At 38.6% G+C, this 27,149-nt stretch overlaps 1 protein-coding gene across 2 annotated transcripts in view; it reads left to right on the top strand.

Moving 5' to 3' along the window:
- Positions 1-24,681, top strand: part of CLPX (caseinolytic mitochondrial matrix peptidase chaperone subunit X) — a 33,982-nt gene extending 9,301 nt beyond the window's left edge. The window contains exons 4-14 of one of the 2 annotated variants that reach the window (XM_044978678.1): positions 6,348-6,502; positions 7,069-7,228; positions 9,477-9,518; positions 10,874-11,050; positions 15,463-15,627; positions 15,995-16,083; positions 16,609-16,773; positions 17,664-17,963; positions 19,993-20,085; positions 20,343-20,449; positions 22,741-24,681. In XM_044978678.1, coding sequence (XP_044834613.1) covers positions 6,348-6,502; positions 7,069-7,228; positions 9,477-9,518; positions 10,874-11,050; positions 15,463-15,627; positions 15,995-16,083; positions 16,609-16,773; positions 17,664-17,963; positions 19,993-20,085; positions 20,343-20,449; positions 22,741-22,831 — 1,544 coding nt within the window. In that variant the 3' untranslated portion in view covers positions 22,832-24,681. The remainder of the gene's footprint in view (positions 1-6,347; positions 6,503-7,068; positions 7,229-9,476; positions 9,519-10,873; positions 11,051-15,462; positions 15,628-15,994; positions 16,084-16,608; positions 16,774-17,663; positions 17,964-19,992; positions 20,086-20,342; positions 20,450-22,740) is intronic. The other variant, XM_044978679.1, reaches the window with a different exon arrangement.
- The last annotated feature ends 2,468 nt before the right edge of the window (positions 24,682-27,149 follow it).

Here is a 27,149-nt window from a genome sequence, read left to right as displayed (position 1 = left end):
CAATATAAGCTTATCTGAACTATTACATTTTATATCTTAGTGGAAGAGGTGTTCATGTAAAGTAACAATATTACTTCAGCTCCTTACTTGCTTTCTAATGAGCATGTGCATGATTTTTGCTTATTTACCATTAAATTATTATTATTTACCATTATTTCTTAAGCAATAGGAAGAGTAGGATGAATTGCTGATCCACTAAGAGAATCACCACATTTTAGAAAATATTAGAAGAATTGTACATTTTGGACCTTATAGGCCAGAATAAGAGCCATAGTGTATTCAAAAGAGTAGTTGAGTTCACAATGAATGGGGGGGGGGGGGGAAATCTTCTAACAACAAATGCCAGACCACCACTGATGATGAATCTTATTTTTGAAGTGCAGCCTTTGCCTTCCCTGGACACTTTGTGTACTGTACAGCAAGAATTTTAATACATGAAGTTTAAAATATTTAGAATTAATCCTTTTAAACAGAAGATTAAAGAGGTTGTAGCACACCAGAGATGTTGAATGGAGGAGCAATGAGGAGAGTAATATAACTCTAGGACTAAAAGTAGTCATACTTAAAAGCACTTTGGACAGATAAGCTGAGGCAGTTGTCTAGAGCAGCATGAATCCCATGCCTTAGGATCTACTAGAGAGAAGCACAATCTCTTGCTTACCTAGCAAGTAATAGAGGTCACTAAAAATTGGGTTGTCAGAGCACAAATATTCATCAACTTCTTTTGATGAGATTTAAGGATGAGGTCTCAAGAATAGCCAGGCTGTGCTTTAAGGGTTAAAAACAAGGTCAATTTAAAGTCCCTGTAAAGAGTGCAGGGTAGGTATAATATCACAAATACCTAAACTAAAAAGCAGATTTCTGATGCTTTGTTCTGAACAAGCTGCAAACAGATAAGCCTTGATAGGAAGGTATTGCAGTAATCCAAATTTATGGTCCCAGGGACATGTCTTGGTGTTGCAAGATAGTCCCAAGACAGATAAAGGATCAGCCTGAAGGAGGGACTGCTTTTCAGAAGTGTTAAGCTCCTGCAGCTTCCGTTGATTTCAGTTAAAATATGTGCTCAGAATTTCTGCAAATCTGGTGGTAATTGCACAGCTGGAATAAACACTGTGGGGGGAGGGATAGCTCAGTGGTTTGAGCATTGGCCTGCTAAACCCAGGGTTGTGAGTTCAATCCTTGAGGGGGCCATTAAGGGATCTGGGGCAAAAAAAAAAATTGGTCCTGCTAGTGTAGGCAGGGGGCTGGACTTGATGACCTTTCACGGTCCCTTCTAGTTCTAGGAGATTGGTATATATCCAATTATTATTATTTATTATACTTCAATCCCTGTTCACCACATGAGACTTTCCACAGAAAGGGTGTAGTTGAAAGTGAGGAAAATATTCTTAATTTGACTCAACCATCTTCAGAAGACACCCAGTTGTAAACAAAGACATCAGGAAACCGAGTCTCAAAATTACTATCTCCACCTCTGTTACCACCCAGACCAGGGTGGATGATGAGGTTGTTTATGTGCATCCAGCTGGAAACATCACCCAAGAACTGCTTCAGGGCAGAGTTCAAACTTGTTGGGTCCATGGGCAACAGAGAGACACTTACATATCATCAGTGTCACAAAGATACTTTAACCTGTGTTTAGAAATGATCTTGTCATGAAGCTCATACTCCTACGATGTGGGAGAGTAGCTTGGCTGATATATTTTCAATTTAAAAAGACCAGAGCCAGACTGGAACCTAACCAGGATATCATGGGGCACATAATCATAGAATATCAGGGTTGGAAGGGACCTCAGGAGGTCATCTTGCCCAACGGGGGACCAATCCCCAGACAGATTTTTGCCCCAGATCCCTAAATGGCCCCCTCAAGGATTGAACTCACAACCCTGGGTTTAGAAGGCCAATGCTCAAGCCGCTGAGCTATCCCTCCCCCCTAAGACTGAAAAACAATTACCTTTCCTTAAAAGGAGGATTGAGGCTGATGGAAGTTTGAGAGAACTCAAGCATCAGGATACAGTGAGTGGATGGCCTCTTTTAAGCAGTTGGATATTCCTATTTTCTCATCACTCTCGAGAAGCTGGGATTTAAAGTCTTTTTAAAGATCCTTTTATACAATGCAGCATTGCAACAAGTAAGAGTGGAACCAACTCTTTTCTTTTATGTAGGGCTTGTTATAGAGACCGAACAGAGGGAGAGCTGTCATTGGATTCCTAGTAACTATGATCTTTAAGAAAATCAGTTGTCATTGCTATAATAATTCAGATATTCCTTTTAGGCTTACATCAATTTCTTCCTGAAACAGTTGGACTCCTTACATCTTTTTTCAGTTCTCTTTCAAACTGTTAATTTGAGTACCGTACATTTTTTCCCTAACTCAGTCTGTGTTTGTTACTCTACTTATTTTCTTTTCTGGGTTTATTTGCACTATAGAATGCAGAATAGTTGTGGGGAAGCAAGCTGTGTTCTAATCCTCCTTAAAGTGTCAAAATTTCCATCCAAGTTCCATTCCCAGAACTATTAATGGGTGGCTGTATTCTATGAAACAGACTATAACTTGATCTTCAGCTAAGCCTGTAATGCCACTATTTTAAAAAGACAAAACAAAACTGTTGTTTTGACTTGTAAATCTTCAGGGTTTTAATTATATATTTACTGACTAAGGAAAACACATTTATCCAGTATGTGCCCCACACACTTAAAAAAATAAACATCAAATTAACTCTGTACTCATCTTGAGGTGATTAACAAAATACTAAAATGGAATTGAGTCAGAGAGCTGCTTTATTCATGAATCAAGTTGTGAAGAGCCACTGAGTGGGGGAGTGACAGCTTGACATTCCAGTGCAGCTTGTTTGTAATGTGCTTCTTTATCACATAGTGCTGCAAACCTTGCACAATGGTTTTGTGATTCTCTGCTATTCCAACACACTCATCTTTCCTGGGCTCTTTGGAGGTATTACAGGGATCTTGGTGGTTCTTACCTATTTGCTCAACACTCCTTGTACCTGGCATTAGGGGTCAGGCTGTGTGGAGGGAAATCCTGTGATCAGTGCTTCCTTCAGCGAGATAAAATTCATGCCTGAGACATGAAGTCAAAACCATCTGTATCTTTTGAGCCTGAGTATTGCTGATCTAAGTACTCTTAAAACCAGGCATTGTCATCACCTCATTCTGCCGGGATGAACTCCCTGCCCTTTCCATCCTCCAGAGCAGGGTTTTCCTGTCATGTTTAAACCTGTTAGGAAATTAGTGGCTTTCCTGCCCTTTTTTCCTTGACATCATGCTCTCTCAGAGCAATTGCAGTGTAGTAACCATCTCCACCCCAGAGTGTAGATTCAAGCTTTTTAAAAAATACTGTTGCATCAAGTATTTGCACATATCATGTGGGCAACGCTCTCTCTGGTGTGACATGGCTTGCACCTTACCACTATAAATACTGACTGGGCAAATACCTTTGTAGTGTGCAGCCTTCAGCTCGCCATGGGAGCAAAGTCAACAGTTAAGCTTAATGTCCTTTTCACTACCTGTTGTTGTATCTAAACATTTGCAGACCTCATCATGCCAGTGAAGTTATTTGAAATTGGAACTATTGCACAGACATTTGTGTGTACTTATATTAATATAACATTATTGCTGGCTCTGGAGATCTGCAGGGCTGCTTACACCTCCTCTGTCCTGGGCAAATTGCTAAAAAGTATGACCTTCTGTGAAGCTGGTGATTTAAAATGTTCTGCCAGTTGCCATTGACACTATCGTTTTAGAGTCTAAAATGAAAAGGTCTGAAGTTTACATTTACAGAGTCTGTGGGGCATCAGCACAGTGTTCAGCAGCCCTCCCTCCCCCTCAAAAAACCCACATTCCCACAGTTTCCTAGTGGTTCTGGTTCCTTCCTATTTGAAAATGAGCATTGCTGTGGAAACTAAGCAATCTTATTTTCCTTTGTCACAGCAGTGGGAAGGAGCATGAACTAGTGTTCAGAGCATGAAACTCCGAGTCAGACGATCTTGGTGCTAATCCCAGCTCTGTCACTGACTTGCTCTGACCTCAGGGAAAATGCAGCACAATGGTGATTTTCTCTATCTGTAACATGAGGGCAGTAGCTACCTCAGAGGGGTATTGGGAGGCTTAATGTTTGTAAAGCACTTTGAGATCTTCCAATGAAAGCTGCTGTAAAAGTGCAAAATATAATGCCTTGCCTTTATTTTCCTTTTTCTCCCATGCTTAAGGGAGTGACTATATTCGTGTTCATTCTGTGGTGCTAATGTTGAGTGCTAGCATTATGTGAGGGAAGAGAATGCTCCCATGGTACTAGCCGTCAATAAGGATGTCCGGGATGTCCTGAGCTTGTGCATGTGTGCACACTCTCCCTGTGATATTGGCAATTGATAGTATATCATAGGAGGGTTGCTTGCAAGTGAGTGACCTTTGCTCTTCTCCACTTCCCCCTCCCTCCTATGATATCATCAGTTCATGCTGTTACCACTGCAGTGTTCCATCTCCTCTGTTCACTTTGCTTAAAGGAATAGGATTAAGAGCAGGGAGTTTTCCACAGTGCAGCAGCACTTTGATAATCTGTTAAAATTAACAGATTTGTATTTTTTATAAAAAATCTAATTTTATTTGTGCAGCTACAGAATTTTGGAACATATGTATCTTATCTGTTGGATGAGTTTATCCTAACATCTGTTCTATGGGAAGCATGAGTACGATGTAAAAATTTGTTTGGTTCTTGTCATAGGTTGACAATAAAATTACCCAGAATTTGGCTGTGCAATCTGTTTTCTAAAGACCTTTAAAAGTTCAGAGGATTGTTATAAAGTTCTTCACCTAGTCATTTTAATAAGGAGTAGTTATTTGTTGAAGTAGGTCATGCTTCACCTTTGGCACACTTAACCGAGGACATTCAAGTGCTGGAGCAGGAATTGAACACTAATGTTGGATTATGGTTCTGTTCTTTGAAATCATCTAGATCAGATGCCATTTTCTTTGCTTTTCTGAAACAGACAATAGCTTTAATAGTGCCAGTCCACAAGTTGTTATAAAGTATTTCTGAATCTGAGTCTTTGTCTTTCTTTGAAGTCTTGAGTTGCTGCTGTCCTAAAAATTGATTCCCAAAGGCAGAAAAATGTTCTTCTTAAGAAAATCTATTATTTGTTCTTGAAGTTTTTTATGACATCTCCAAAACAAACAAAAAACCAATCCTAGAACACTAGTAGTTAATTTTTGAAGTGATAACCAAAATGTTGCTCACTACACAGGGAAAGTCATATTATACTTCACATTTTCCTCAGTTTTTGCCTTTTCTTTTAAGTGTAAATGCTTGTATATTCTAAATGTGTTAATTGAAAATTTGTCACTACTGATTTAGTATATTTGGATTGAAGCCATTCAATATACTGCCATACTACATTAAAAGAAACTGAAATACCAATTTGATATAAATTATGTTCAAAATTGATTAGAAATTGGTTGACAGTAAGCAGAGTTTTTGTATAGTCTGTGGTTTTATGGGAAATCTCCAGACCCCAACGTCCACCTTTCACGATAGCCTGATTAATTCCATGCAGGGGAGCACACATGAAGGGAGCAGTGTTACTTTTTCAGTTTATGGGCCAGGCCCAGTAGTTGTTGCCTTTCTCTGTGTATTGTGGATCTGGTAGTGCTAGTCTGTTCAGAGCCAAATTCTGTGCCTTCCCCTGTGTATGCAGGATTATAGAGCTCCCTGTGTATTTTATGTTCCCTCTACATGTCTCAATTAGCATGAAAGAGGTTGCCACACTTGGGTGAATTTCATCCTTCAAATACAGTTGTTACTGAGCAGAGCACCAAACTAGAAATAGCAACCTGCCTTCTTTTCCTAGGTCTGTCACTGTCTGATCTTGAACAAATTGCTTTGCCTCTCTGTATGAATTTCACCATCTCTTAAATGCTTTGTAAAGCTTTTGAGGTGAACAGATGAAAAGTGCTGCGTAAATGCAGAGTATTTACTAATTTTGTCTCTTGATTTGACGTTATCCCAACTTAAAATATACCTTGAAAGCAGAGGAGGGAATTGACAGAATGTTTATTTCAGGTGTTTAAGTTCTGTGTAGCGTGAAACTAGAAAGTTGAATGAATGTCAAGTATCAGAGGGGTAGCCATGTTAGTCTGGATCTGTAAAAGCAGCAAAGAGTCCTGTGGCACCTTATAGACTAACAGACGTTTTGGAGCATGAGCTTTCGTGGGTGAAAGCTCATGCTCCAAAACATCTGTTGGTCTATAAGGTGCCACAGGATTCTTTGCTGCTTTTAGTTGAATGAATGTTATCTAAACAGTCTCTTACCACATCATTTTACTTTTTTTTACAGCTTCCACCCGTTTTGTGAAGTGTGAAAAATGTCACCATTTTTTTGTTGTGCTGTCAGAGGCAGACTCAAAGAAGAGCATCATTAAAGAGCCCGAATCAGCAGCAGAAGCTGTGAAATTGGCATTCCAACAAAAGCCGCCACCTCCACCGAAAAAAGTATGGCTCTTAATTTCACCACAGTTTACTTATCTGCATTATAGCATATTTGAATGTTTTAATTTTAAAAATCTGTATCAAAGTTTTAAAATTCAAGTGGGACATAAATCCAAGAAATGATAAAAATTAATTCTCCAAGATTTAAACATTTACTACTTGTATTCTATAGGACACAGTGAAGTATTTCTTTGAAGGAAAAATAGTTAGTTTCATAATCTGTAGTTGTATGTATGTATTGGATAGTTAATGCTCAGTTCCATAACCTTTATTAGTTTATATCACAGACCATGATATAAAATTTTAAAATCAAGTCTGTTTAGATCAGTTAGTATAGCCTCCGTTTATGGTCCATGCACATTGTGCTCCAATGCCTTGGAGTTCAGCTCCTTTTATGTATTAGAATTTCAGAATTTGATGTCTCTTAAACTCAGGTTTTGTCCAGTTTTAGATCTCTGTAGTCTGTGTTAATTTTGTACCTGTGGCGCACTGTAATGCTTTTATCGTGCATGGGTGGCTTAGAAATACAATTATTTTTATTTATTTATTAAGTTAGTTTTATTTTTCAGATTTACAACTACCTCGACAAGTATGTTGTTGGTCAATCTTTTGCCAAGAAGGTGCTTTCAGTCGCTGTGTACAATCATTACAAAAGAATATACAACAATATCCCAACTAATCTGAGACAGCAAGCAGAAGTTGAAAAGCAGACTTCTTTAACACCCAGAGGTTTGTACAATGTTTCATATTTTTCTGATTATAAAGTGTATTGTCTCTGTGGACTTTTCTCCTGTACTTATGGTGGTGCTATAATAAATGCAAGCAGCCATTGTGCATGTAAAACTTCAGATGAATTCAGTGGTATGTGTTACCTGCATGAAGACTATATTACTGGCTCCTTAAATGATTTTGTTGGCTAGTGTAGACATAAATGCTAGATAAAAGCAAACATTTTCAAAAACTTATTTCTATGAATGCCTCCATTAATATATTTCAATAAAAAGATTTGCTTAGATTTAAAGCTTCTGAAATGTTTGCAATTGCTTTTTCATATGCTGCGATCTTGTCAGTGCATGAGAACCAGCAAGCAAAGTGAATTGTCTTTGTTTGCTAAGCTGAATGATGTGCAAGAAGTAAAGATGTAACATAAATAATGAAAAGTAAATAACTTTTAACACTTGTTAATTGAAAGTAATTTTTAATTTTTCTTAGTTATGTTCTGTGTTAAAATTATTTTTAGCTGCATGGTGTACCTTTAACCTTTGACTAGATGTAAATTTTGTAACTATTTGAATAAGCCATGAAGTTTTATGGCATCATGGGCAATTTCTAACTTATTTAAATATTTAGCGTCTGTTGGTGGCACCCTTTCAGGTGACTCTGATAGTGCTTTATAAAGTGAGCCTATTAAACTTTTTCTTTTTAATCTGCTTTACTACTTGAGCAACAGATTCAGGGCTTGGCTACACTCGAAACGTCAAAGCGCTGCTGCGGGAGCGCTGCCATGGGAGCGCTTTGAAGTGTGAGTGTGCTCGCAGTGCCAGCGCTGGGAGAGAGCTCTCCCAGCGCTGCAGGTACTCCACCTCCCCGTGGGGATTAGCTCCCAGCGCTGGGAGCCGCGCTCCCAGCGCTGCGGCACTGTTTACACTGGTGCTTTACAGCGCTGTATCTTGCAGCGCTCAGGGGGGTGTTTTTTTCACACCCCTGAGCGAGAAACTTGCAGCGTTGTAAAGCGCCAGTGTAGCCAAGGCCTCCGTGTTCAGTTGCAAGCTTAAACCAAAGGGAGTTTAAGACAGAAATTGTATTCTATTTTAGTATAACCTGATGAATAATTAACTACATATTTTTGTTCCTAAGTCAACAGAAACTGTTGGTCAGTTTAATATTGTTAAATATCCAACAAGTTCATATGAGGTTACTTGTTAGCAGTGCTTTAGCTGCACAATAGTTATGCAGTAGTATCAGTTTACTTTATTTTTAGAAGTGAGATTAAACTGTGATAACTGATTCAAGGCTCACTCAGTTTGATTTGTAAAGAGTGTCATTCTTACTTGAAATCTGTTTAGTATGCAAACTGCATAAAAAAAAGATGCTTTAGTAATCCCATTTTCTGCATTTTATCTTAAAACTGTTTCTCATTTCTAATTGTAGTATTATTTATATGTATTGCAGTTGTGACTAATGGTCTAAGCCAGGGATCGGGAACCTTTGGCACACAGCTCGCCAGGGAAAGCCCCTGGCGGGCCAGGATGGTTTGTTTACCTGCCGGGTCCGCAGGTTCGGCTGATCGCGGCCCCCACCAGATGTGGTTCGCCACTTCAGGCCAGTGGGGGCTGCGGGAAGTGGCATGGCCCAAGGGATGTGCTGGCCACCGCTTCCTGCCACCCCCATTGGCCTGGAGCAGCGAACTGCGGCCAGTGGGAGCCGCAATCGGACGTACCTGTGGACGTGGCAGGTAAACAAGCTGGCCTGGCCCACTAGGGGCTTTCCCTGGCAAGCCGCGTGCCAAAGGTTGCCGACCCCTGGTCTAAGCACAAACCAGGATCTCGTGCTAGGCACCATACAAACACAAAACAGACATTTCCTGCCCCAGAGAGATTAAAATTAGCAATTATAATTGATAGTCTTTTAAAAAATGGAGAATAATCTTGTATCAAAGTATTACAATGCTAGTTTAAGATAATTTTTAAAAATCCAGATTAAATCTGGTATGTTTTTTTTTTACTAAGTGTCTTGTATTTTAAGATTTTGATGTAAAAACAGCTAATTTATTGTAATCAAGAGGAAGCAGGTAGTCAATTTTAGATGACTAAATAGTCCCAGATAGGGAGCTCTTAGATCTGACAAAGAAAAACTAACATGGGGATTTCTTGTTTGTAATACCTTGATTTCACCATGAAATGTATTCAGAAGAGGGCAAGAGGTGGAGTAAATATAAATTTTTTTTTTATATTACTGTTTTCATCCTCTCTCTTAGAGTTAGAAATAAGAAGACGGGAGGATGAGTACAGATTTACAAGTAAGTGAACTCTCCTCATGTCCTCCTCTGCAATATCTACCCTTGAAATTAACATCAGAACAGTGGTTTAGTGGTGGCTTGGTAGAAATTACGGGCCAAATCCTGCTTGCTTTTACAAGTAGTCCTTGTAATGAGCATTTGTGTCTGAACAGGATTTGACCTTGTATATAATTCTACATGGAAGGCAGGTAAAGTGTTAACCTACAAGTTTCTAAATAAGTATCCGTACAAAGAATTAACCTGGATTAAAGAGAGTGAAAGTTTAGACTTGTTTTCTCAGTTTGAGATATTTGTAGTGTATATTTTTCATGAATTTCTATCTGATACCAACTTTTTAAGGCAAAAGGAAATGTGAATCACTGCCTAGTAGGTAAAGCCTCATGTCAACTTTCGTATAGTATTAATCATGCAATGTTATATTAATGTATTTGCTACAACATAGTTGTACTCTGAAAAATAACTGTCAAAATTGCATTGTGCTGTTCCATGTTTGTCTCATTGACACCTGGTCATATTTGCTCAGCTCACAAGTAAAGGTTTTTTTCTAACTACAAGCTGACTTTCAAACTGGGTTCTTCTTGCCTCATGCAGCATTCATCATCTGTAAATAAGGCTTCTGCAGACCAATTTGTAATCCTAGTTACACCTGGTCAATTCCATTTTCTTTAAATTACAAAATTCTGCCTTGCAATTGGAACTACTTAAAATTCTGTTGATGAATGAGAAGGAATAGAATCCAGTTCACTCTCCCATCTTTCTGTTGGCACTGCAGTACTAATGAATAAAACATTGTTTAAAAAATAAAGACCGTAATGTACCACTAAATCTAAGTCACAGATCTATTGTTAGAAGTTATTTTAATATAGTCACTTTTTAGCGTAGTTGCATAGTTTGTGTATATTAGTAGTTTGAAATTTTTTGAGTTCTTTTACTTTGTCAGGCATTATGGTATCTAAGTGCCTTTTGATTTTATATATATTTATGTATAGGAAAAAATACTTGGTAACTTGTTTTGTGTGTGGACTAGGAATTTTGCATGCACCTGTTTAATATATTAGAATGGTTTAGATAAGCTACTATACAATTTCTGTTTCTGTTTGAAATATCTTTTCAGATATGTAAAAATATGCTTATGGAAACATAGGTGAATGCAGTTACTCTTTTTCTGGCATTGCAATCTTGTCTGTAGATTGCAGTATTTTCTAAAGTAGGATTACTGGCTCACAGAACAAACCATTGAAAGATTACAGGAACCATCAGTTTAAAATTTTAATTATGTACTCAACAGTAGTGTCAGACTCTGTCAGTTTAAGTTAAACCGGGTTCTCAAACAAAGCTTTTATTGTTAATTTCAGAACTTTTGCAGATTGCTGGAATAAGTCCGCATGGTAATGCTTTAGGAGCATCAATGCAGCAACAAGTGAACCAGCAGATGCCTCAGGAGAAACGAGGAGGCGAAGTACTAGATTCAACCCATGATGACATAAATCTTGAAAAAAGTAATATTTTGCTTCTTGGACCAACTGGATCAGGTATGTAATTTAACACTTCTGTAGATTTTGAGTACCTTGGAAACAGATAAGCTACAAATATTTTTATGTTGTTACCAGTTCAGTGAATAAAAGCATGGCATAGAATCATAGAAATGTAGGACTGGAAGGGATCTTGATAGGTTATATAGTCCAGTCACCTGTACTGAGGCAGGACTTAGTGTTGTCTAGATCATCCCTGGCAGGTATTTGTCTAACCTGTCCTGAAAATCCTCTAATGGTGGAGATTCCGCAGCCTCTTAAGATAGTTCACTGCAGTGCTTAAACCCCCTTACAGTGAGAAGTTTTTCTTAATGTCTAACGTAAATCTCCCTTGCTGCAATTTAAGCCCATTACTACTTGTCCTGTCCTAGGTAGATAAGCAGAACAATTTTTCACTCTCCTCTTTATAACAGCCTTTTATATAATACTCTTCAAATGTGTTCCCACCCTCAATCTTCTCTTCTCCACACTAAACAAATGCAGTTTTTTCGATCTCTCCTCATAGGTCATGTTTTCTAGACCTTTAATCATTATTGTTGCTCTTCTTTGGACTTTCTCCAATTTGTCCACATCTTTCCTGAAGTATGGTGCCCAGAACTGGACACAGTGCTCCAACTGAAGCCTTATCAATGCTGAGTAGAATGGAAGAATTACTTCTTGTGTCTTGCTGACAATGCTTCTGCTAATACATCCCTGAATGATGTTTACTTTTTTTACAACAATATTACATTACATTACAGTATCACATGCATCTGACGAAGTGGGTATTCACCCACGAAAGCTCATGCTCCAATACGTCTGTTAGTCTCTAAGGTGTCACAGGATTCTTTGCTGCTTTTACAGTATTACATTGTTGACTCATTTAGTTTGTCATCCACTATAAGCCTCAGATCCTTTTCTGCAGTTCACCTTCCTAGGCAGTCATTTCCCATTTTGTATTTGTGCAGTTGATTATGCCTTTCTAAATGTAATACTTTGTGTTTGTCCTTTTTGAATTTCATCCTATTTATTTCAGATCATTTCTCCAGCTTGTTAAGATCATTTTGAATTCTAATCTTGTCCTCCGAAGCACTTGTTACCCCTCCCAGCTTGTTATTGTTCATAAACTTTATAAGTATACTCTATGCTGCTATTCAAATAATTTTTGAAGATATTGAATAAAACCAGACTCAGGACAGATTTTGAGTTCCTGTTTTAAGAAATGTCAGTCTCTAGTAGTTCTTTTTGGCAACAGCAGCTGGTTAATAACAGAAAAACAGCAGGAAATAGAAATGCTAAACTCTGGCCTTTGCTGTATAGTATGTGCTTATCCTAAACTACAAGAAATCTATATTGAAATATGCTGCATGTTGAGTTCACTTAAAAACAGATTGAAATGAGCTTTTCCTCTATAGAATAAAGTTAGCATTTAATTCTGCACTTCAGACCTGGGTACTGCCAGCTTATATTACACCTCCCTCCTTTCCAACTACCTGTCTGATCCAATTTGCTCTCTGCCATACTTCAATTGCATCCACTATGACAGGGGTAGGCAACCTATGGCACAGGTGCCAAAGACGGCACATGGGCTGGTTTTCAGTGGCACTCACACTGCCCGGGTCCTGGCCACCAGTCTGGAGGGCTCTGCATTTTAATTTAATTTGAAATGAAGCTTCTTAAACATTTAAAAAACCTTATTTATTTTACATACAACAATAGCTTAGTTATATATTATAGACTTATAGAACAAGACCTTCTAAAAATGTTAAAATGTATTACTGGCATGCAAAACCCTTAAATTAGAGTGACTAAATGAGGACTAGGCACACCACTTCTGAAAGGTTGCCGACCCCTGCACTATGATGATTTCTTTCAAGCACAGGACAATGTTGACTGTAATCATTGGACTACAAGAAAAAAGTGCCAAGCACAATTTTTATATCCTGATAATGGTGCCTGCAAATCATATTTTCAAAGGTCTTCAAATCCAAGAAGACAGGTGGCCATCTGGTGTTACCCACAGATACATCCATAATGTGTACTGTGGAATGTGGGTGGCTCATCTTGGTCAAAAATCAATTGTACTGCAAGGTTGAGGCAGTTTTCCAGAACAATCATATAAATACCTTGCTAGAATCGGTTATAGGAAGATGTTGTAATCAGACCTCAGCTACTAGCAGTGAAAAACAGCAGTTACTATAGACTGATAGCGCGGAAACAGAATTGTCTGGAATCAGGTAGGGAAGAACAAAATCAAAGCAAACTCTGCCTGGATACAGTTCAGTATCAGGAAATTCTATATGCTCAGAAAGTAACCAGTTCTTAAACCTAGTGTGTTGCAGGTGCTTTAATAAATGTGGTTATGACATGCAAAATAATGTGTCTGCTTGGAACCTGGTCTTCAGAGGTGTGGAATACCCAGTGAGGTCAAGTTGTATTGTGTAGAATGATGCTCCCACCTCTTAGGATCTTGATGAATGTAGTGAATTAGGCCTACTATTCACTGGGAATTTACTTCAGTATGGCTGTGTCTCTCGGGGTGTGAAAAATCCACAGCCCTGAGAGACGCAGTCTAAGTTCCCTGTAAGCTGTGCGGCCGCGCAACAGCCTATTTAGCGCCCCGCAAGTGTTCAAGGAACCCGCCCAGGGATCAGCTGGGGGAGCAGCACCCCCTGGCCCCATCTAGCCTGGCCTCCAACCTGTCGCAGATGGGGCGTCCCACCCTGTCCCAAACCCGGCTGGGGAAGGGGCGCCTATCCTGCGGCCCCAGCCCCAGAGCTGCTGCAGTGGGGAGAGGCGCCTCTTCCCGCCCAAGCCCAGGTGCTGCTGTGGGGGCAGAGAGCTGGAGGAAGTCCTCTCTCCCCGCTGGAGCACTCTCCTGCACTCTAAACCCTCATCCCTGGCCTCACCCCAGAGCCCGCATCCCCAGCTAGAGCCCTCACACTCCTGCACCACAACTGTCTGCCTGAGCCCCTCACCCCCAGCCAGAGCCCTCACATCCCTGCACTCCAACCCTCTACCCGAGTTCTGTGCCCCTTCTCACACTCCGAACTCCTCGGTACCACCCCCACCACATGCATTTTGTTATGTGCAACAATGTGAAAGTCATGTGTCACACATCACCTCCATATTGGTGCATGTAACAAAATTCATTCCACACATGAGTGGGAAAAATTAGAGGGAACACTAGATGCAGCTATAGTAACCTAACTCCCAGTGCAGAAACGCACTAGAATTCTCCCATTGACCTAGCTACTATCTCTTGAGGAGGTGAATTACCTGTGTTGACAGGAGAACCCTTCCCATCAGCTTAGGTGGTGTCTGCACTGAAGTGCTACAGCGCAGTTACAACGATGCAGCATTTTAAGTATTGACAAGTCCTTAGTGTGAGTAATAGACATCCATGTCAGTCACTCCATAGTGAACTGACTTCCTGCTTGTTACCTTTTTGGTCTATTCATTTTAAGACATCACTCTTTTGATTTTTAATTCACTCTAACGCTAGAGGAAAAATAATGCCCATGTGCATGGCTGTAATTGAAACATCTTTTAAACAACAAAATGCAGCAGCAAAGATGGTCTCTGTGGTTTGTACCCCTAATAGCAGCTGCAAGTGATGCATGGTATTGTATGACTCACAGGTCCTCTACCCACCTGTGCTTAGCGTTGTTGGGAAGGGAGAAAAAGGCTATGCTACTGAATCTTCCTTCATTACACAGTTTTCTCCCCTTAATCAGTCATTAAAACCATGTTAAAAATATAACCGTTCTGTAACTAGAAAAAATGTTTATAGTTTGCAGACTTCTCATGGCAAGCTCAAGATGACATGTCCTGGTTAGAGGAAGATGCTGTTTCACCTTCTAAGCCAGAGCTATTGTAGGGTCTAAAAAGGAAAAATTATATTTCAGTTTTTATAATATGTTACTCAGAAGTCTGTGTGCATGTATGTAAAAATACAAACATAACAGGATATTATTTACTCAGTACTCTCCCTGCCAAAGTATGGCTATGCCACTCTTCGTTTCAGGCAAAAGCCTGAATAAACAGATTGGGTTTCCATAGTGCCCGGAAAGTTAACAGATGAATGGCACTAGTAATATAACATTTCGTTTATACTGGCACACAATTGTTACAATATATAAACACACAAACTTGTGTTAACTGTAGTGTATGTATCATAGGCAAACCTGAGCAAACTAATAGAATGTCATTAAAATGTATGCAACTTGGCAGAATCAAAAGATGACAGCATACATTGTTTCACAAAGCTAGCTTACCCAGAAAACATTGTTGAATGTTTAGCTGTCTGATGATGAAGAATGCCACACTAGTTACGTTCATTGAGGAAAAATGCTTGTGGTCTTGTATACTGCCACAGAAATACATTATGAATATTACAGAACAAGTAGTAGTTTGTTTTTTTTAATTTTTAGGTAAAACCCTGCTGGCTCAGACTCTAGCTAAATGCCTTGATGTACCTTTTGCTATCTGTGATTGTACTACCTTGACTCAAGCTGGCTATGTAGGTGAAGATATTGAATCTGTTATTGCAAAACTACTGCAAGATGCCAACTACAATGTAGAAAAAGCTCAACAAGGTAAACTTGGACCATGTATTTTCTGATGTTTGTCCGTAAAATATACATGACCCAATTACATTCTGTAAGTTGGTGCCAAGAATCATTTTAATAGTTTAGCATTCTTGGTATATATATATACTTGACTTCTATTTGATTAATTAATAAGAATTTTCAAAACTTAGTAAATTAATTTAAAAAATGATTATGAACAGGTGTAACAAGTTATTCCTTTCTTGTTATCCAGCAAGTTGCTTATGTAACATGCAGCATTCTGTAACATTGCTATAGCAATCTCTTCTATTTAAGATGGCACTCTGTTCTGTGCATAGATAATATTTCTCTCTTACAAATAGCATCTTCTCTAAATATATTCCTTGTACTTTAGGAATTGTTTTTCTGGATGAAGTAGATAAGATTGGCAGTGTGCCAGGCATTCATCAGTTACGGGATGTAGGAGGAGAAGGTGTCCAACAAGTAAGTATGCAGATTTTTTATTTCAGCCTTGAAAATAAAATTGTTAAAGTACATGAAGTCCCTGATGTTGTCTTGTCATGTTGCAGATATTGTCTGTGTATAGATTCATATTTCATTAAATTCTAGAGTTAATCAAAAGCCCCTTAGCCCCCATTCTGCTCTTCACCTCCCTCACTCCCCAAAACACCCTCAGTGGAATTTTTATTAGAAATCATCCTTATCTGCTTTCAAGTATCAAGTTACATAAACTAAAAATCACTAGATGCTGTTTTTTCACTTTCTCCAAAACCCTTCATCACTGATGTCTCATGGAGAAATTTGAAAAACATTTTTAAAAACAATTCTTCTCATATGGGAGGTGGCATGTAGACGACGAGCAATCTAGGTTTTGTTCCTGATTCAGGTGATCAGGTGATCAGTCTCATTGAATCCTGTGTGAGTAGGTTACAGGATTTGATGTGCATTCTGTTCTAAAGCTACAATGTGGAGTCTATTTACTGCCTTTACCTCTCTGTTTTTACTTAGGGCTTGTTAAAGTTACTAGAAGGTACAATAGTAAATGTTCCAGAAAAAAATTCCCGTAAGTTACGTGGAGAAACAGTGCAGGTTGATACAACAAATGTCCTCTTTGTAGCTTCTGGTGCCTTTAATGGTCTTGACAGAATCATCAGCAGGAGGAAAAATGAAAAGGTGAGAACACATTGTTTTAGAATAGCTCTTTTTAGCTGTATTGAATGTATAGTGGCTCTTTTGCTAATGATTTTGGGAGGATTATCTGTATTTATCTGTATCTGCACCTAGAAAACTGAATTCTAGTACTAAAAAGTTAATTGTGAAGGTGGTGTAATGTCCCTTAATTTTAAAAAATGGGGTTCCTTTGTGAACCATTCCATTGGGGAGATGTCCTACCATCACATTTCCTTTAAATGTATGAAATGATGCACAGAAAGCTTGAAGCAGAGAGCAAGCATTGGAAAAACACACTCTCTCTTTATTATTATATTTAATCCCCCTTATTTATCAGCAGTTGGAGACTCACGACTTTGCTCTTTTTTGGATGACATAAGAAGCCTATGTAGCGCTATATTATTGGGGTCAGTTTCCCATTTCCAGCAGATGTCTAAATAGGGTGACCAGATGTCCCATTTTTAAAGGGACAGTCCCATTTTTTGGGACTTTTTCTTAATATAGGCACCTATTACTCTCCACCCTCTGTCCTGTTTATTCATAGTTGCTATCTGGTAACCCTATGTCTACAGTTCTGACCCCAAGCCTTGTAAAGCTTTTTGGTGTAGTTTTTTTATTAGATGATCACCTGTTTCACTTTGGAAGAGTACGTTTTATTGTTATCGGAGGGTGTTCGTATCACATAGCAGCTAGTACAAAATATGTAATGTAATCACATTTTAATTTGTGAAAAGTATTTAATTCCTTCATGCCCGATCAGTAGTCACTATGTGTTAGTGCCTTGCTGAGAGAACTAAATGTTACAACAGGTTTCTGTTAATTCATACAACATTAAAATTAAAGCAAACTTGTAACTGTAGCTCTTCCATGAACATGCAGTGTTTATTTTGCAGTATCTTGGTTTTGGCACGCCATCTAATTTGGGGAAAGGCAGAAGGGCTGCAGCAGCAGCTGACCTCGCTAACATAAGTGGGGAGTCCAATACACAGCAAGATATTGAAGAAAAAGATCGCTTGTTGCGGCATGTGGAAGCCAGAGATCTCATTGAATTTGGCATGATTCCAGAGTTTGTGGGACGTTTACCTGTGGTGGTTCCCCTGCACAGCCTGGATGAGAAAACACTTGTACGGATTCTTACTGAGCCAAGAAATGCTGTTGTTCCTCAATACCAGGCATTATTCAGCATGGACAAGGTTCGTTGTTGGTTTTTTTGTCTTACTAATTGACATCCTTTTGGTATCCTTGTTATGGAATTCATGTTCAGGCTTTTTCAATATAAAGATATACTGTCTGCTTTATGACTAAAGAAAATAAACTCATCGTCTTATCAAAGAATGGTAAGTAATGGGAGTTGCATAAATCCCCACTCATTGGGAGAATCCCTGTTCATTGCCTCAGTGACTACATTAGTTGCTTGGTTTGGTGCCAGGAATTTTAATTTTCAGGGACAAAGAGATTAGCAAGATCTTATTACATTTATTGGGCTTCTCTTAAGTAACCAAAAAACTACATGAGAAATGTATTCTTTATTTTCAATATCTTAAGAGTACTATATCATATTTGGCCAACTGTGTATGCTGTAATTTCTTGTAAAATTGCTGAATTTTCAAAATATCTATCTTCAGTGTAGGAAAAGATTGCCTGGTCTCACTAAAGATATAATGGAATTACTAGCATTATTCCATTAGCTAGATATTTTTGTGTTCTATTTTGGAATCAGGTTTCAAAGCTACTTTGATTTGAGTATCTTATGGCTTGGGGAAAGGGTTTTTTCCTAATGTTATGCCTCCACTTTTTGCTTCCTCAGAAATAGGCCTTTTAATCATAGTCTTCCCCTCAGAAGTGTTAAAATATTAGATGCTTGAAATTCTTTCTAGAAACTGCAAACATTCCAAGGCACATGCTAAGTTTCACTAATCAGCTTGCCTTTATTGTAGCTTATTCCCTTCACTCATCATCCTCACATTAGTTTGTTGTCTAGTTAGATTGTAGACCCTTTGCAGGGACATTGTCATTTTATCTGTCTCTATAAAGCACCTAGTGCATTGGTACTATAGAAAAAAAATAATCTGGCCTTTTTCTAATAATGTGTATTATAATGCATTAGTACCTAATTCAAGAGCCTGATCTGTACTAGAAAATTTTAAATTGATGCTCCTGCAGCATTTATAGAATACTGTTCACACACACACAAGCCTCCAATGTTCTACCCAGTTATTAGACCAGATTCTTTTAGAAGATTTAATAACTAGTTACAACTTAATTGGTTCAGTCTGAACCAGTTTAGTACCACTGTGAATGAAGACAAGCTGAAACTGTTCACCTAGTCCTCCCACTACAGTCCAAGCGTGCGCAAGTGGTCTTGCGAAATCTCCCTGAATGGACAGGGGACATTGCAGTGGAAATGTTTTAGGACAGCACCGGTGTGTGGTTGCAAGGCAGAACTTAAAAGTAATTGTCTTAAAATGTTTCCCCAGAAGCCATTTAATTTTAACTGGTTTGTACTTGAACTCATTCCATACAAATGATTCTGTTACAAGTGTTCAGGTCTGTAGTGTAGACAAGACAGAGAGGCCAGTAGTAAATACACCTGTACAGAATCTAAGCAAATGGCCTTCATAACCCATTATTCATCACTGCTTTGTGTTGAATGCAACCTAGTCTATTGACACATTTACAGCTATGCAGCTATATTGAAATGGTAGGAGAAAACATACTGTAATTGCAACTGAAAAGCAGGTACTTGAAGATTTTTATCTAATACAAACAAACTGGAAATTATCTGCAAACCATCATATTTTATTCCATTCATGATAACTCAGCCCTCTAAATTAGGTACAAATCTGTCCCATTTTTTAATACACATTAGCATTAGTATTTATATAGCTATGGTTTTCTTGTTGCTTTACTTGCGCAGTCCAAGGAACCTGTCCCAAAAAAAGAACTTTTTCTTTTAAAAAAAAGGAAGGTGCAAGAGCAGATTATGACAAAATCATCAAAGAGCTTATATTAACATCTGTTCTTTGGTGAATACATTGTTTCGGTAAAATTTCCAAAAGATGAATTAGAAGTGCTATTTAATGAACTAGCTATTTAATAATATTTTTATTAAATTATTTTGCACAATGTATTTATTGTTAAATGAAAGATGGGTAAACCATGGACTTAGGAAAGTTACAAATGAAATATTTAACAAAGTTTACTGTATTCTTATGTATGTAGTGTGAATTGACTGTTACTGAGGATGCATTGAAGGCTATAGCCAGACTGGCGCTAGACAGAAAGACTGGTGCAAGAGGTCTTCGATCTATAATGGTAAGTGTGCAGCCTTTTTTAGGGGGTGTTATCAGCCTCACTAGGTGTAGATAATGTATTTTGAATGTAAGTATTCTTATGCTTAAAAAAGGATCTCTAGGCAGGATATTAAGACCTGCGAAGTAAATTTCTTCCTAATGACAATAGCTAGTCAGATTTCTTCCAGTCCAGTATCCACTATTATGAAGTGACTCTCAGAACTACTTTTGTGCAAAGCATTGTATACATAATTTTTTTACTTTTCTCTTTGCTCATAGGAAAAGTTGTTGCTGGAGCCCATGTTCGAAGTACCCAATTCTGACATTGTATGTGTGGAGGTTGACAAAGAAGTTGTGGAAGGCAAAAAAGAACCAGGATATATTAGGTAACATAGGAATTGCAATTCCAGCCAGGCTAATAGTCTAGACAGTCAGTCAGCCAGTGCCTCGTACAAATGTTTTTTGTTAATAAAATAAAATTCTACACACATACATGTTCCAAAAATAATCTTCCGACTTTGTGTATATCATACATAGTTGGTAGATATAGGGCACTTAATGCATATTCTGTACTAGTGATTTAGGATTTTTTTATTACTATTGTTATATTACATATTAAACCTAAAAATATAAAATTATTTTGTAACTTTTAAATTTAAATGTATTACATTCTGTTTTGAACTCTTCCCAGTGTGTGTGTGTTTCTTTAGAAACAGAAAACAAGTGTATGATGAGTTAATTGTGAATATATCACTAAGGCTATTTAAGTGAGTGGTGGTGTATTTGCTGAAAAGAAAAAATTCTGTGTTCTGTGAGGGCTCCACACAGAACTTGCTCCCCTTTCCTGGATTGGAAATAGCTGAATTTGAACTAGGCATGCTGCAAAATACATCTGTTTGATAATATTTTTGAGATGGCAGAGGGTATGCTTGCCTCAGGGATGAAGGGAATGGGATAAAAAGGTGTTCCTGCAGGTAGGTGGCTGGTTGGCTGAGTTCCTGTTGAAATTACTACTTTAATTCTGCTGGGATTTAATGATTTTATTAGATCTTGGATATGTTGTGTTTTTTCCCCAATCTAAATAAATAGATGATGTGGAGAGGGGAGGGACAGTTCTGTGTCTAACATACAGGACTGGGAGTCAGTTTTCCTGGTTCCTGTTTCTCACAGGATTCCTTGTGTGACCCTCAGGAAGCTGCATAGCCTCTGTGCCTCAGATTCCCTTTCTGTGTAATGGAGATGTAACATGCAGCACTGGTAGAGTTCCCCCTGGCTGCACACTCATCAGGCTGTTGTATTGAGCCTCACACTGGACCCTGGGGTCTCTGTAGGCAGCAGCACTGTTTCTCTCCTTGGCCTCTTGACACATTTCTATCTTAGAAATGGGACCATGTGGCCAAGCTGTCCTACGCCCAGAATCCTGTCTTCCAATAGCAGCCGATGCCAGATGCTTTAGAGGGACTGAACAGAACAGGGCAGTTATTACGTGACCCATCCCTGTCTCTGGGGTGCCCAGTATTCTTCTGCACATGGCTTCCAAAATCATGGAGTGTCTGTCTCTCCCTGCCCCCCTCTAAGGCAGCTAGCTTCCTCCATCCTCAGCAAATTCAGCAGTAAAACAGGGCTATCTGTTACAAAGGCATGCCCCTCTCTCCTGTCCAATGCTTTGTCCAAAAGCCTGCCCTTGGTTCTATCTGAAAGTCCATTTTAAACCCCTGCTTTGTCATCCCTGCCCCTTTGTCTTGTTTGGTGATTTTCCACTCTGCCCTCCCTGCAGAGAAGTTCAGGGAACTGTTCCTCTGAGCTCCAGCCAACCCATTGTCCCAGTGGGTTCCCACCTGCATAGGCAACCCATTACGGTTTAACAACCACGCACCATCCCTGATCTAGCAGGTACATGACATAGCACCTGCCAACTGGTGGCTGACTCACTACACCAGCAGTTCCTGAACTGTGGGATTGAGGTTGCACCATCAGCCGATGGGGTGCAGCAATCCTTAGTATGCAGAGGATGCCATTTTGCTTCACACAGCATGACTTTGCATACATGGTCACGTGTGAGGTCATGCTCTTCAAAATGGCATCCTCCATGCTGTCTGGGGTTCCAGGAGGAAATATTTCACTCAAGTGGTGTCATGCCAGCAAAAAGTTTGGAAACCTCTGCTGTACACATTAAAGCATTTCATATCATCAACTGGAAGTCATAAGTTGTATGTAGACAGATTCCCCAAAACATCATAGGAGATAATACTATTATTTATCAAGTCAGTATTGAGGCTTAATTCTGAAGAGCTCAACCTGCAGATAGAGAGGGGATTGTTGAAGTAGGAAGTGTTATCTTCAGTAATACTCGCGTTAAGTATTAAGAAGTGCACTGCAAAATAACTGGGAGCCTGCAGTTTTTATTGGAAAGTTAAACTTTACTCTATTTATTTCTGGTCATTTAATTTGTGATAAAGAATGTAAATAATTTTTCCTTTTCAAGCAAGTAAATAAGGTTTAATCAGTGAATTGCCTTCCCAAGAGACATTTGAGACCAGTATTTAAAGCAGCACACATGCCATATCCAACTTGAAATGATGCTTTATGAAATACCTGTCTGTGAGGAGCCATGGTAATCCTACCAGCATTCTCCTCTCAACTTATAAAATATGTGATCAATTCTTTTTAATTGTAGGGCTCCGACTAAAGATACATCTGAAGAAGAGTATGACTCAGGAGTTGAAGAGGAAGGTTGGCCTCGTCAAGCAGATGCTGCAAACAATTAAATAGTGTCAGTGTTCTCCTGCATATAGTGTGCTTGGTTATTTTCAAGATCATTATCTGGCATTACAGTCTGATACTGAAGGCATTGGATCTATCCTGGATATAATACATGGTCAAAAAAGTTGATATTTAAAAAAAAAAATTAGATCATGTATTGTAACATCACATTGATTTATTCAGTGGACATTATTTGGACTTCCGTAGCATAATGTTCAAATATAAATTGTATATTACGTTTTGTTCAGTTTTTAAATAAATGTACTTTAACAATTCTAGAAAGCAAAGAAGGTGTTGCTTAAACAATGCAAGTGTCGCAAATAGTTTTATTTTACAATAATGTTACTCTACACATGGGAAAACACGTTAAATATAAAATAGAGGATAAGCAAACTTAATTTTGCATATATTTCACTCACTTGGGTTAAGTTCATTCACTGTAAATGCCAGTGTTAGATTTATGTACATTTGGAACTCAAATGGATGCTGGAGAGACTTGTTACATTTGTCATTAAAAATTTCCTAGAAACTGGATTTTGAAAAAAAATCAGACGTGTTTTATGACCTTTTTTATGCTACTTTGAAATGTAACACAAACTTGTTACAATAATTGGCTGCAGTACCAAATGTCATATCATTATTTACTTACCTTAGCATCACATGTACATTTTAACAGATCCTTTAGAATACTGTAAAAGCAAGTGGAACCAGAAGTCTGAATTTCTTTTGGAAGGAAACAATTTACAGGAAGTAGACCATGTGGATTTAGACTTTAAAATGGCCTAAAATTTAAATATTAATGTTCTATATAGTACATTTTGTTTAAAGTATTGGAACTATCATGCATCAGTTTTTTGGTGCCAGATATTTGCCCACCTATCTTCTTATAACATTAAGAGATGAAAGAAAGTAAAGTGAATGTATAGTATTTTTGATGTAATCAGTAGACTGTTCACATGACACTGCTTTTTTTTTTTTTTTTTAAGTTATATGCTTAAATGTTGGTGTTGCATCTTGTGTTTTTTGTCTCTTGGTTTTAGACTTTCAGCAAAGCAAAAAAAGCCCTAACTTGGTTTTACATTCTAATTAACTTGATCCTTTAGGAAAACATTTGTAAAACACTAAGGGACTTGTATCTTTTTGATTATTTCAGAAATTAAAATCTATGCTGACAACTTCGATGTTTTGTTCTTCCTAGCAATATGTGGCTCTAAGTTATGCTGACTTTTGTTAAGTTTTGAGTCAAGCTAGTTAATTTAATTAAAACACCCTCACAGTTTTTAGGCTCGGATAGGAATACAGTGAATGTTTTAGATCAGAATGGGTACTGTTCTATTGGCCCACACCTTCATTTCTTCACTAGTAGTTCAGAATTAACATGGTTTGTCAGTCACGTAATACATACATGCTTATATAGAATGGATACAATAAATATAGATTGAATCAGTTTTTCTTCTGGTTAAACTACCCAGTAATGGTTCAGGAAAGGCTGCTCTCAGGGTTCAGGATACTTCCAAGAGAAGCAACCATAGTTAGTTTACTGTAGATAGACTTCCAGTTTTGGTAACTTTTAACCTCATTTTCCTTTTTGTAGAATGAAAATTCAAAGAGCTTTTAATTCTATTAATTCTTTTTTAAATGATTGAGAAATGTTTTAGTGAAAATCCATTAAACAACTTAGTTTAATGTGTAATCATGAAATGTTTTTAAACAAATGTGGTATAACTACAATTTGTACTTCAAAAGCAGATTTGGTATTTGAATAAAACAAAGCAAATATTCATGAATTACCGATTTCTGTAGATGAAGCATGAGACTTAAGTAATGGCACATAAAATGATTAAAATATTTTCCAGAATGCTTGAGTTCAGGATCCTCATTAAAAAGCTGAATTAAAGTTATATATTTACATATTGAACATTCACAGATGAGTCCACTTTCATATTTTTAAGACAGTTTTGAATCTATGTAATAGAATAAAGTTTCTTTGGGAGTTATGCAAGCTAATCATGACTATTTTCATATTCTTAAAATTTAAAGGTACATATAACAGAAGTACAATAAAAAAGCAAAGTAGCTGTAACTTGGGAGAATGAAATCTGTTTAATATAAATTGCCTTTGGTTATCCACCTTAGTATTGTCAGGTAAATGCTTCTTCCACTAATTGTTTAATTAAAAAGTTACCTAATTGTAATAGGTTCTTAAAGGCCATCCTCTTGCATCTTCATACTCATTTGAAATCTTATCAAGTTGATACAGTGGGGAATGAGATGTTTTAGAGCTTCCTTCTATAGAGTTAGTTACAGACAGTAAATGCTTTAGTGAAATGCTTGCTTTATCTCCTCTTTGGATACGACTGAGCCAAGGGAAATGTCCAGCTTAAATGAAATGCTGTGTCCAAAATAGCAATAAAAAGGCTAGAATGACTCTATAAGTAAAGATCAGTGCTTTTTTTGGAAAATGCACCAAACAATGTTTGTGATGGAAAGAGGGAAGAAGAGTTGTACATCTATATACATTTCATTGAGAAAGTACATTGTGTTAGCAATTGTGGCAGTTCTCTGTCAATTCCTTGCACCTTGGTAGAATGAGTTGCATAATGAACCCCCCCAAAGGTCTAGGAGAAGAGGTTGGATTTGGCTTTTTGCAAAGAGTTTTACAAACTTGACTATTTACCTCCAGGGACACAAATGTGTGAGGGGAAATTCTAGAAACCAGCTACTGAAGACTTTCAGCAGGCTTCAAAAACATTTCAGACTAAATCAAACCAGTTCTGCACTGTTGTGGATAAAGAAACTGAAAAGGTTCAATTAGACCATCACCCCACTGTTGCATTTAGTACTGTCTGGAATCACAGCTTCACTGCTCCTGGAAACTGAGCTGGAGATGGGGTTTATGGGAATGGGATAGATATCCATACGCTGTAGCTGAAAGAATCTAGACTAACAGGAGTGTGGCTGGGCCAGCAAACCTACAGCAGAGCAGTTCTTCAACTGCTAGTTTGGCTAGAATGAATGTACTGAAGCAGCTGGGAATAGACTGGTGCACTATAACAAGCTTTTGATCCCTTCCCTGGAGCAAACAAGGCCACACTAGAAGCTAGCTGTGTAAATGCATATATTTTTCTGACTGGGCTATATTAAGTAATGTGACTTGTAACAGTCAAATACTACATGTTGATTTGTAATTACCTGTTGTGCTTTAATTCTGCTGCTGCTTGAGACATTCTCCTACTGTTGCCTGCCACACCTGCAATAAAAGGAGGATTTACACTCAAGTAGCTGGTATTGCAGATGTATTCAGGCCAGCTGTGTAGCCCCACTTGACCTATTTTGACTCTAGTTGGCCACCTCCAAGGCCAAGTCAATAAAGGCAATGTCATACACTTAGGGCCCTACCAATTCATGATCCAGTCTGGTCAATTTCACAGCTGTGGGAGTTAGAAATTAGTCAATTTCATGTTTTCAGATGTTTACAGCTGAAATTTCATTGGTGTAACCTGGCGGTCCTGGCCCAAAAGAATCATGGGGGAGGATTTCCACCCTCACTTCTAGTGCTGCCTTCACAGCTAAGCGCTGAAGGCAGCAGCACTGGAGTTGCCATCAGCTGCAAGAGGTGGATATGGGTCTGATCTTCCCTATGCTGCTAGAAGCACCCCAGCTGGAGGCTCCTAGCCCCTGCTGAGCTGGGGAGGGACAGGACTTGCTCTTTACCTGCACTTTGGTTCTCTGGGGGAGATCAGACCCACATCTGGCAACCTCCTGCAGCTGCAAGATGCTCCAAGGCTGCTGTTTAGCCCCCGAGTTTCCTGCAGGTGGGGTAGGTTCAGGAAGGTGGCTCTGATGTGCCCATGAGCATGGCTGTGCAGGGGAAGAGTAAGTCCTGTACTGCCCCAGCCTGGCAGACTAGCAGCTGGAGACAGGGACATGATCATACCCCTCTCCTCCCTTCCAGTAGCTAGATTTCATAGGGGAGGTCTGATTTCATGGGCCATGACATGTTTTTCATGGCAGAGAATTTGGTAGGGTACCTATACTCCAGGGCTGATTGTGTGAGGTGGTAGGTAGGTGCTTCACTGGGAGAAGCCAGAGTGCACAGGTAACAGGATCATTCTCTGCTCTTGTTTGCAATAACTGACCCCTTATCTGTGCGAGTGATATCCTATTTCCTAGGACTGGAAGGGACTTTGAAAGGTCATTAAGTCCAGCCGCCTGCCTTCACTAGCAGGACCAATTTTTGCCCCAGATCCCTAAGTGGCCCCCTCAAGGATTGAACTCCCCTACCCTGGGTTTAGCAGGCCAATGCTCAAACCACTGAGCTAT

Source organism: Mauremys mutica, chromosome 11 (genome assembly GCF_020497125.1).
Source record: "Mauremys mutica isolate MM-2020 ecotype Southern chromosome 11, ASM2049712v1, whole genome shotgun sequence".
In the NCBI taxonomy this organism is placed as follows: domain Eukaryota; kingdom Metazoa; phylum Chordata; order Testudines; family Geoemydidae; genus Mauremys; species Mauremys mutica.
The sequence above is the reverse complement of the archived record's forward strand: the minus strand, read 5'-3'. Positions and strand labels throughout refer to the sequence as shown.